Source organism: Typha latifolia, chromosome 11 (genome assembly GCF_019914945.1).
Source record: "Typha latifolia isolate L0001 chromosome 11, TyphaL0001v2, whole genome shotgun sequence".
NCBI lineage: Eukaryota > Viridiplantae > Streptophyta > Magnoliopsida > Poales > Typhaceae > Typha > Typha latifolia.
Genome location: NC_133096.1, coordinates 6,874,479 through 6,886,526, shown reverse-complemented (window position 1 = coordinate 6,886,526; position 12,048 = coordinate 6,874,479). Strand labels below are relative to the sequence as shown.

Genomic DNA, 12,048 nt, shown 5'->3' with positions numbered 1-12,048 from the left:
CTTATCACCGACAACTTAAGCCTACTGGGATAGCCTATCGTAGGAGAGGACTAAATAGAGGAAAGAAAAAGGAACGGATCTGCTACAAACTATAAAGTAGGACATTACAATCCGTCTGCTTGGACGCCTCCAAACTCTGCCAGTTACCCTGTTTATAGTAAGTTCCTGCATCTAAGAATGCGTACGATCACCTCCAATATGTTTCTCCTCCACATCCCACTTACTGTTCTCCCGACAGCGGAAATGAGTAATGAGAATAAAGTTATTCCCACCTTCTCCGCCGCTTCCTCTATTCTCCATTTTATTCTCCCCTCTTAAACCCCTTTAAACCCGGTACGAGAACCAATCATATTTGACATTGGAACCATTTTATCTCCTCTTCTTGTTTTCCTTGGATTCCCGGAGTTGTACACTTCTCCAGTTCCATCAGAAGTACAGCTATTCTTTTGATCATTACTCACTTTTGAGATTTTGGCCTTCAATTTAAGTTTATTCTTGATGGGCCTTTCTTGTTATGCAGATATTTGGTGGATTTGGTGGGAAGAAATGAAGCTTCCCGTTTTGGTAAGTTGGTTTAAGATTTCTTTTGTGCTGGCTTCAAACCTTACATTGCTCTTGAAGCAATTGTTTACCCAGTCTTTGATGGTATTGCCCATTTGCAAGGTCATCTAAGATGAAAAGATTTGATTTTTTTTTTTTCTAATGTTGAGTTTTACGTTTTTTTAAAAGTTCCAAAAGTTAACAGAGAGGGACATTGTATTTTGTTGTGGAAGATCAAGTTTTGTTTCGATCTTTCTCCTCTTTTTGCCATTGTTTTTCTAAGTTATGTCTGAGAATATATCTCACAGCAAGATAAAGTTGTGCTTTTTTTTTGTTCTTTTCTTTTTCTAAATTTTGGTGGCATGCATGTCTTTTTGTTATCATCTTCAGTTTATTGTTTTAATTTTTGTATTTGATCCTTCTTTTTAACTTCGATACGTTGCCCGTTTGCGAGATCATCTAAGATGAAACGATTGGATTTTTGATGTTGCATTATACTTTTTCTCCAAGTTCCAAAAACGCACAGTAGGGTACAGTATTCTGTTGTGGGAGATCAAATTTTGTTTCTAAGTTATGTTTGAGAATTTGTCTCACAGCATGATAAACTTGTGCTTTCTTCTCTTTCTTTTTTTTTTTTAAATTTTTTTTTCGTGGCATTCATGCCTCGTGATTCCATCTTCGGCTTACGGTTTTACCTTTAGTTGATCCTCTCTCTTGTTTACTCTGGCAGGGTACTCTATTCACAGATCCTACAAATAGAAGAGCATACTACTGCAGCTTCCTTCTTGTGATTACTTTCTTCTGTATAATTTTTCTTCTCGGGACTCCCTTCTTTGCAAATAAGCAAGTATGGCTTTGTTTTTTTTAATCTTGTTGATACTTTATGATAGATTTGAGATATCATAGTACAATTTTTATTGATGTGAAAGGCAACTCGTGGTCAGCTTAACAGTATTTGATTGATTGTATTCTCTGTAGCATTCGAATTTCAACCTACAATCTTAATAGAAGAATTTCTTTACAGTCGTTCTTCTTTTCAATTCAGTTGCTCCAAAAGGCAAATGGTATTTCCTTAGTTTCTTATCTGTTGAGAAATTTTTTACCAGTTCTTATTATCATTTACCATAGAGTATTGCTTGAGGCATCTAGAAGAGTAGACCGCTTACGGGTTAATCTAGCAATCAAGAAATTAGCAGGAAGAGTGGGTCTGGCAATGGAACTAAGGTAATTTCAGGGATAATGAAGAAGATTGACGGCAACTTCAAGTGTTATTACTACCAGAAGGAAGGTCATAAGAAGGAATGCTGATAAAGGAAAAAAGATCTAGAATAAAATAAGAAGCAGAAAACCTTCTAGATTCAAGTGAGGTTAGCAAAAACAGTTTACTTGGAGATATTGGCTAGACAGTTTGCTACCACATAAATGGGCTTTCTTGTCGATACATGCACTTCAGACTTGCAAGTTGTATAGCCCAGGCCATCCCTCACCTCAATAGATGGTAAAATGTGAGTGAAGCAGAGGCAAGAGCAGTTAGGTAAGTAGGGAATTTAATTAGTCTTAGATCTACAAGTCATGTTAAGTTAGGAACAATTCAGATGGATAAAGTGACTGAAATCAAAACAATGAAAATTAAGATAATTGATGGGATGGTAAAATGAATTGAAGATTGTGAAACATTCTCCAGCTTCCAGAGCTGAAAACTATTTGAGTTGAATACTTGAATGATTCACTTTATGATATCGGCTAGTTTCCAAATGGATCAATTATTGTTGTAAAGAAAAAAAAATGAAATTTTATATGGACCAGTAGAGAAATATCAGAGAGTTAGGCCTGCTGGTTGGGTACATATTGTGAAGAGCTTGCAGGAACTTCACAAAAGTATTCGAGAAAGGCAGGAAGGCCTGCAAGGTTTTGAATCAGTTGGAATAAAGTTGTAATCAACAGGAGTGCTGACTTTTACGAAGAGAGAACCTCTTGCTAGGATATGTTTCTAAATGAGATGAATTAAGCTGTAAGAGAGGATGAGATACACGAATTCACATATCTTCTCAAGTTAAAACACACACATGAAAGAACTAGAGAAGCTACTGTGAAGGTTTAGTTACTTTTGTGTAACCACAGAAACCTACTTTTGGGATGCTAAAAATACAAAATGATTGGTGAATGGTTGCTGTGAGAGAGGATCCTATATTAGTAGAAATGACACTAATGTTAAGCTCGAGACGTAACTAAAAGATATGGGTAGGAGGAAATCATTAATAACTAATAACCTTTTTCCTATGGTGAAATACCATTCGCTCTGCGTTATGTTAGCCATGATAGTTGTGATTGACTAGAGTTGGAACAGGTAGATGTTGAAGCTTCTTTCCCTTGTGGGGGGCTTGATGGAGATTATTCTAAGCATTGTAAATGATTTAAGGAGCAAGACGAAAGGAATCATAATTATGCAAGCTTAGAAGATCTGTTTATAAAATGTATTCTTATAAACATTGGTATAAGAGATCCTTTATTTTTTATGGTGCATTTAGCTACTTGAGAAGCAACTTCAGTAATTATCCTCACCTGCTGGATGCGTCATGATAGTGTTTTGTTATTCTTCTATGATTTAAACATTCTCTAGTGGCTATACCATTAGATGTACTTCTTTTGTAGCCTCTGATCTGAAAACTGATTCTTTAGGTTCTGAAGCAAATCTATAGAACTATTCATTATATCTAAGCTTGATATGTGAGGTCTGGGAGGGTAATTGCACGCAGCCTTATCCTCATTTTTGAGGAGGCTGCTCCAAGATTTGGACCCATGTTCTCTTGGATGCAACGATAAACCACCCGTCAGGTTGATAATTTAGTACAAGTTCCTAACTTGCTAATACACCCAGAGACATGCATGAAATTATATTGTACCCTTGCAATAGGAAAATGACATTGATGGATTGTATGAAGATATTAAATGTTTCTCTCCTAGGAAAATGCATTCTTGTTGTCTAATAGCTGGAGCGTATGAGTGTGACTGTGCCACAGAGAACTTGTTTATCATGGCTTCTTTCGGGCTTGACTATTATTCCACTTCTTAATTTTCCTTTGTGCAATTGTCATGCACATGTGCACTTTATTTATTGTATCTTTTATTTTTTTTCATTAAAACAACATACTCTACTGCAGGGAATATTGTCAGGATGGGGAGCAATTAAGTCTCTGCGGAATGCAAAATCCAATTCATGCGAGGTTCTATTTTCTTTAGAAAGCTTTGTTCTGGTTTATACATGTCACCCATAGGGGGGTTATCATGTGCTCCTTACATAATCGATGGGCTTGTCGTTTATTATTTTCTCCTTTTGCTGTTCTATTAGGATCTATGCAGGTCTCCAGGGAGTGAACCATTGCCTATTGGCATAGTTAACAGAAAATCAAACCTAGAAATTCTGCCAATACAGGGTTCAGAATACATTCCGAATAGCCCGGTACGTAATATTTAACTCATAAAGAAGAGAAATTTGATGCCAATTTTTGTTGATTATCAGATTACATTCTAATTGTTTTTATAATTGTGCATCATAGTAAGTATACCATATGATGGGAATACTAATATTTCTCTAGTTCATAAGCAGGAAAATACTCACAGTTCAAGCTTTATGATAGAATGAATCTGTATTCATGTGGGGATTACATTATGAGATCTCTAGCTTTTCCTCTGTATATGAAAGAACAGAAGCTGTCTAGCATTTATAGCTGACACATTTTTTGAATAATTATTTTCTAATCGATGAGAGTTGTACACTAAAAAGTATCTAATGAGTTATGAGTTCAATAGATCCTGTTTAGCAGAAAGACGGATTATGTTTCGTCACCACTTTGTGGAAAATTGTTAGGTATCTGTTTCCCTCCTTTTCCTGCTAGGATTGGAAATCCTGCACAAATGAAGCACAGACTGTACATCAAATGCATTGGTCACTAGGACAATTTAGTCTCACTTTAGCAGTATTGGGTTCTTAAGCTTACATTGGTGATATGATTTGTTTGATTTAGAAAACACTGGTTTCATTTATCATTTATGAGTGACTAGGAAGATAAAAAGAAGAAGAGTAGAGAGAAGATTGAAAGTTACAATGTCCTTTAAACCCTTAAGCCATCTGCACCACCAACTACCTGAACTTGCACATTAGTTAAATCAGTCAAGTCATGTTGAAGAAAGGCCAAAATGCGTCTGCCACTAAAACCACCAACATGCCTGTTTGAACATACAGCATCATACAAAATGAATGCAATAGCAATACGACACATACAAATTCATGTTACAAGTTATTTGCTGTCAGGAAATTGTTAATTGTATGCATAAGGGATTTGCCTTCATTATTGGGTCAGTATATTCATATAAACAGATTGACTTATGTATGCAATTTGTAGATAGCTTTTGTCCAGTCTGTATGCTTTTCTAAAAGAACTATCTTTATATGTGGCAATCAGGATATAGTAAAAGCATCAAAGAGCCTATTGGCTATTGCTGTTGGAATAAAGCAGAAAAAGGTCGTTGACCAAATTGCTAAAAAGGCATGCATCAAACTGGTACTCGGTTGGTTTGTAATTGTAAACCAGATAATCCTGTGCCTAATTCTCCTCTTTGTTACGTCACAGTTCTCTTCCAGTAAATTCACTATAATGCTTTTCCATTACGATGGTGTTGTTGATGAATGGGGAGATTTACAATGGAGTGATAGTGCTATACATGTCTCAGCAATCAATCAGACAAAATGGTATTTGCTGAAATCAGTTGCTGTGAGCATTGTTCAGTTTCTATTCTTCAAAATAATGACTCGTGTTTAATTCAATGTCATGTGATAGGTGGTTTGCAAAACGGTTCTTACATCCAGATATTGTTGCTGAGTATGATTATATTTTCCTTTGGGATGAGGATATTGGAGTGGAACACTTTCATCCTGCAAGGTGCTTTCTGTTCTTTACTTAATTCTAGTGTATGAACTAAGATAGAGGTAAAGTATTCAAAGCAGCCAATTGTTCTGTGGAAATCACAGGATGTAATCTTTCTTCTAGGAGGATCTCAAGATTGTCAACCATTACCTGAAAGTTTGTTGTATTGCATTATGCTGGTTTTATCTATATATTCCACAGTTTTCTTTGTTGCATTAACTTTTAGACCTTAGTGTTGTACTAGCTATTGATTGATCAGAAGAGGAAATGCTATTTTTTATTTTCATTCATTATCATATTTGTCTTTCATATAGACTCTTTCCATATCTAGAGAATATCTGAAGGGCTTGTTCTTCATTTATGATCCTAAACTAAAAAGTAATGCAAGTTCTAGTATGTGATATTTGGCGTTATAATTTTCAAGTGGATCTTGTCTTGCTTAAATCTTCTGTATGCAAAGAACTTGACACCAATTTCTTGATGATGTTGAGTGCACCAGCAGTTGGTTTTTATTTTTCATTTTTTATTTGTGGGACCTTCTCAACTTTGACCTCTCTTTTTTGGATGTGACATTTGATTGGCAATGGCTTGGAATTGATGGCAATGATGTAATGCTAAATTAAATTTAGAATTAATTACCACACCATGTGCTTCGACTTTTGGGAATGAAACTATTAGTTATTAGTTCTTATGTTGTCAGATTATGGGGTTTTATTCATTTATGTAAAACATCAAAGAAATAAACTACTTTTGCAGTTATATATCAATCATTGAGATTGAAGGCCTACAGATATCGCAACCTGCCCTAGACACTGCTAAATCAGAAGTGCATCATCAAATTACTGCACGTGGGAGGAAAGGACATGTACACAGGTCTTTCTTTGAAGTATTAAATGATGCTTGCACCTTATAACTTGCATTTTTGCTACTACTGCTTACTTCTAGTTGTCCTTAAAAACTCTTCAATGTCATCTGTTGCATCAACAGAAGGATTTACAAGTCAAGAGGTGGTGGTAGGTGTTACGAGAATAGCACTGCACCCCCATGCACAGGGTATGATGGTGTTTCAACTGCTTTACTGCTTGCATTTGCTAATTATACTGTTAGTCTCAATATGTTTCAGTTTTTATAATTTTATCCTCGAGCTGATTTTATTTGGGAGCTTGTACTTGACAGTATATTAACTAATTATTCTCTGCATGCTGCAGTTGGGTAGAAATGATGGCTCCTGTGTTCTCACGAGCTGCATGGCGTTGTGTGTGGCATATGATCCAGGTGAGCAGCTTGACAAATGCTGCTATCTCATCAATTGATTCACTGCAGGATAATTTTTCTGATCCTTTCACAGAATGACTTGATTCACGCATGGGGCCTAGACATGAAACTTGGTTACTGTGCTCAGGTGTTTAATTATCTTACCTTATTTTTATCTTATACTTTTTTTTTATGTACTAATATGGACATCAAAGATTCTTTACAGGGTGACCGTAGCAAAAACATTGGAGTGGTGGATAGTGAATATATTGTTCATATGGGCATACCTACACTCGGCAGGCTTGCTGAAACCAAGGTGAAATAGGGAATCTTGAGGAATATCTTCCTGGTGCCAAAATTTCTAACAAACATTTACAGCTAATTTAAATGGAATATACTTGCTCATTTGTCAGTATTCCAATTGAATTATTCCGAGACGTTTAGATCTTCTAGTCTAGGTCATCATAACTTATAAATGTTTACTTTGTTATATATAGTTTAGCGAGCATGGATTGTTGACAAAGGATTTGTAGTGGCTTTTCGTATTCCTAATAAATATATATTCTTTAGTGAAGTTTTTTATTCCTAATTATCAATTGTGCACTTGATATGTTCTGTAATAATACTAGCACGATGTATAATTTGAATGGCTTTTAATGTAGTTTCATGCTTGTCAATAATAGGTAGTCAAATACATTGTGAACTAGGGCAGGACAGTCCTTTTTTTAAAAGCTACTTTAATGTAGTTAGGCCTTATCTAAAAAGCTATTTTAACATAGTTAGAGTATTCATATCTATTTCTCTAACCCATTGTCTACTCTAAAATAAAAAGAAGAAAGAACTAATATTTGATAAAATCCCTTCCGCATTAGATTCCTTACCATTCTCCAAATTTAAAGAAAGATGCAATGCTTCTCTAAATGTGGAGAAGCAATGTAGCTTCCGTATCTTTTAGAAAAAATCTCTCTCAAAGTGCAATGAAGATGCTTTGAGAAAATAACATTTACACAATTAATAATAGGGAAGCACAAATATGTAGTCAAATACATTGTGAACTAGGGCAGGAAAGGCATTACTTTAAAAGCTACTTTAACATAGTTAGGCCTTATCTGGAAATCTACTTTAACATAGTTAGAGCCAACGATGGCCGTGCCACCATCGACAAAACACATGCCGGTTGGCATGGGGCATGCCAACTGGCCCTACGTGCCATTGACATGCATTTTTAATATTTTTAATAAATTTTTTTAGGATATTTAGAGATATTTTTGAGTCTTCAGCATGTCAATATTTGATTTTTGGTTTAATAATATATATTAAAACCTACATTATAGTATTTTAACTTTAAATTATTGTTGTAAATGGCCTTTTTTTTAAAGATAAAGCAACAATTAAATATAAGTATTATTCAACACATAATATAATTGAATATATTTATTGAAACTAATATTAATGATTGAACACTTCATAATATGATTGAAAACTCCATAACATAATTAAACACATAATAACATTAAACACAATATTAATTAATAATAGTTTAATAATTAAAATTAATATCTAGTTGATTGTAGAATGATGAGGAGGATCAAAGACTTTATATGCCAGCACAAGAGTAACACGAGAATGTCGCATGAAATATTGATAATCTTTGAAACTCATATTATTGCTCGTAAAACTCACATAGTTTTCATACAAATAGGGATTTTACAATTCTTTTATGATATGATATTAATAGTGACTATGCACGGGAATGACTAGCATCGACATCGGCACAGGCACACTATAAGCATATACAGATTGTGAATATGGAGTATAATAAGTGTGTTGTGGCTCTGGTGGGTATAATTAATATGATGATAATGATGATGAAGTCATATCATCCTATAGGCGCACCTCTCTTGATGTCTTGTTATCTACAGAATCAAGTCCTTCCTTCATCTGGTTGTAATCATGTTCAGTTTGAGATGATCCCTTTCCTTTCTTCTATTTTTAATAAATTTTGCCTTGTGGTTGTTTAGATCTGGCTTCGTGGTCTTGATCTTGGGTGGCATGTGTTGCATTTTCCTCCTCTGTAAAAATAATATTTCTCCGAGAAAGTTGTGTAGCAGGGGCGTATGTCTCATCTCCATCATTACTGCCACCAAATTGAGTCTCATCTCCATTATTATCATCTCTAGTCCCATCATTATTAATTTTATTTAAGTCTTTTAAATGATCAATTGATCATGAAGATCTAACTCGACTGGTAACCGGTCGTGAAGATCTAGCTTGATTAGAAATAAATTAATGATGATTAATGAAAATAAGAAAAAATAAAAAAAAGGACAATCCACGTGTTACATCATGTTAGTTAAACAGTGACTAAAATTGATTTGATGATAATTAATAAAAATAAGATTGTTTTTTATAAAAGGCTCCATATCGGCACAATAATAGGTCGTGCCAGATTTGCATGCCACACACTCATGCCGATCGACATAGCCTCAGCACAGGGTGTGCCAAGTGTTGTGCCACTACCGGCACGACCATCCTTGGTTAGAGCATTCATATCTATTTCTCTAACCCCTTCTCTACTCTAAAATTTAAAGAAAAAGGACTAATATTTGATAAAATCCCTTAGGCATTAGATTCCTTACTATTCACTAAATATAAAGCAAGATACAGTGCTTCTCTAAATGTGGAGAAGCAATGTAGCTTCCTTATCCTTTTAAAAACATCTCTCTCAAAGTGCAATGATGGTGCTTTGAGAAAATAACATTTACACAATTAATAAAAGGGAAGCACAAATATAAGTACTATTTAAATGGTTTAGGGAATAAATAGAGAATTTGTCTACAGAAACTGATGCAAATGCTCTTGGAACTTAGAAGATTCTTCTACTTGGGCTTTAAGATGGCTTAAAGACACCCAATCCGACTGGCTCAAGCTTGTTTGAAGGTCAAGTCAAGCTTGATCGAGCTTGATTCAAACTTGACAACCCTGGTTAAATTAGCATATTAGCTGCAATCCATTATATTTATCACACAGGTAATAGATATCTTGATTCATGAACTGGTGAGATTACTCTATGCGTAATGCTTTATAACTTTGTCAATGTACTTGTAAATCGAAATTTGTCAGCAGAGTATGCATAATGACTTATGAATAAACTAGCTCTTATCTCGTTGCTTGTGATGCCTTTGTGTAATTGTTTCCTTATAGGAAAATGCTTTTTATGCAGTCAAGTGCAGAAGCTACTGATCATGCATCTGAATTGGCACCATCATATGGGGAAACGATGGTACATGACTCTGTTCCTTATTCCTTTCCATGTTCTATTGACTTCCCAACCCTATTATTGCACATTATGATCTTGTAGGTGCCTCCCGGTTCATCTGGCATTACAGATAGATCAGCAGTAAGTATTAGAATCTCCTGTCTATGTTGTTTTTTTCCCCAATCTTTTGAATTGATCTGTCCAGTGAGTTGGTTAAACTAAGCACCTCTCTTATATTGATTCCGTGTTTTGGAAACTAAGCATTATATTGGTTCCGTGTTTTGAAAACTAAGATCTACATCAAATCTGCATTTTCTAGAACCATAAGAGTTGATTAAAGTAAACAAGGCTTTTTGAGTGACTTGCAGTTTAACTGTTTCCTGATGCATGCAAGCATGCACTTTTTTCCATTACCAAAATCTCTCTTTGCATTTAAAATATTCTTCTACATCAAATTTTTTCTGTTATTTAAATATCCTTTAAACCTAATTAATTGCCTAACAATTAAAATTTTATGACTTTTGCTGTGAAAAGATGAAAATACCCTTATTTTGTTATTACACTTTGCTTTCGGTTGATGGTACTTATATATTTTATATTTTAAGTACTAAAGATTTTAACTTTGTCAAAAATAAGTTGAAGGGTATTTATGCCGAAATCATTATTTCTAAAGATATATACACAAAAATAAAGAGCTTTGAGGGGTATAAATGTAAACAAATTCTTTTATTTTTGTTTTGAAATTCTAACTTCTATTTTTTCATTTTTCCCGACCAAATAATAAAGAGTAGAAAACTCGTCATTCCAATCTTACACTCTCTGGCTCACTAAACATTAAAAGGTGATAAATTTTTGTTAGGAAGTAAATTTCCTAGAAACTTTTACTTTGATCACTTCACTTCTCACATTTCTCAACAATCAAACATGCCCCAAGGTGAAACAGTCAAAACAGCTTTCTTTCCCTCATCCTGTCAATATTTTAGCCCTAATAATATTATTCATGGTGCTTGCAAAATACTTTCTTATTGTTATATTATAGTGGCATAATCTCTTGCTGTCACAGTATTACTTAATCTCCAAATCCATGACTCCTATATCCTCATCAATTATTTCAAGTAATTACTAATGCTTATTATGCTAGTAGTTGGTTTCTTTTTCTCTTAACTGATTATATTGAAATTTGAAACTGGGCATATCCTGGAAACATGGAATCGATTAAATAAATGTAAATGAACTGTCTGTTTAATGTCTCCAGAAAATCTTTGTTTCTAGTGTACTTCCTCTCCTTTGCTCTTCCAAAAACTTGAGTAGCAACAGTACTTTTTACTCGTTTTCTCTTTTTGTCTTGTATAGATAAGACGGCGTTCTTATGCCGAACTGATGATGTTCAAGCAGAGATGGGAAAGAGCAGTTTATGCTGATGATTGCTGGCATGATCCATACTCGGAAATCAAAAAGAACGAGCAAATCCTCTCTTAAGAAGGGGAAAGAAACAAAAGAAAAGAGTGAGCAAATACTAATATATATACATATAGAAACACAATCAGCATCATTTGTTCATTTAAATGGTGTATGCAAGCATCCAACTGACTGGAAATTAAGATGCAAAAGACCAAGCAGTAGTGTGATACATAGGGCAGATAGTTGTACATTTCATCAAGATAACTGCATTAACTCATCAGCGGAGTTGGGACAAATCAATGTAAATTTGTAATTCCACACAAAGTTGATCATATTTATCTAGTTATGTTTTCTTCTTTTATCTTCTTATTTGTTACATTGGAAAGATACCATTTATACTAGCCTCTAAGTCTCAACCTTGACTTGAAATAATAGCTTTTGCGACTTGTAAAGTTAAATTACAGTCACGTCGTCAGAGCAAATTTTTGCCATGGCAATTAAATGCTGTCCAGCATAGTTTGTATTTCTCTCCTTTTGTCTTATCAAAATTTAAAAGCATCAAATGTTGTCCAGCTTAGCTTTGTTTTCTAGCTCATTTTTTTTATGTTTTCCATTTTCTTTCTTCTCTTTTTTCCTTTTCCTTTTTCTTTTCTTTCTTTTCTTTTATTT

The 12,048-nt window shown here is 34.3% G+C and overlaps 1 protein-coding gene across 4 annotated transcripts; it reads left to right on the top strand.

Moving 5' to 3' along the window:
• The first annotated feature begins 239 nt into the window (after positions 1 to 239).
• Positions 240 to 11,740, top strand: LOC140797371 (uncharacterized). Of its 4 annotated transcripts, none has more exons than XR_012110627.1 (16): positions 240 to 432; positions 521 to 564; positions 1,271 to 1,387; positions 3,702 to 3,764; positions 3,890 to 4,000; positions 5,004 to 5,087; positions 5,172 to 5,290; positions 5,379 to 5,480; positions 6,222 to 6,338; positions 6,453 to 6,518; positions 6,674 to 6,740; positions 6,814 to 6,867; positions 6,946 to 7,035; positions 9,924 to 10,002; positions 10,081 to 10,119; positions 11,332 to 11,740. XR_012110627.1 is itself a non-coding variant. In XM_073150744.1 (16 exons), exons 2-16 carry the CDS (start codon positions 547 to 549, stop codon positions 11,455 to 11,457), a joined length of 1,233 nt encoding a protein of 410 aa, XP_073006845.1. In that variant the 5' UTR covers positions 240 to 432; positions 521 to 546; the 3' UTR covers positions 11,458 to 11,740. The 4 variants fall into 4 exon arrangements, 2 of the variants coding, with proteins under 2 accessions (XP_073006845.1, XP_073006846.1); XR_012110628.1 differs by having other exon boundaries at positions 10,072 to 10,119; positions 11,332 to 11,435; XM_073150744.1 differs by having other exon boundaries at positions 9,943 to 10,002.
• Positions 11,741 to 12,048: the final 308 nt, after the last annotated feature.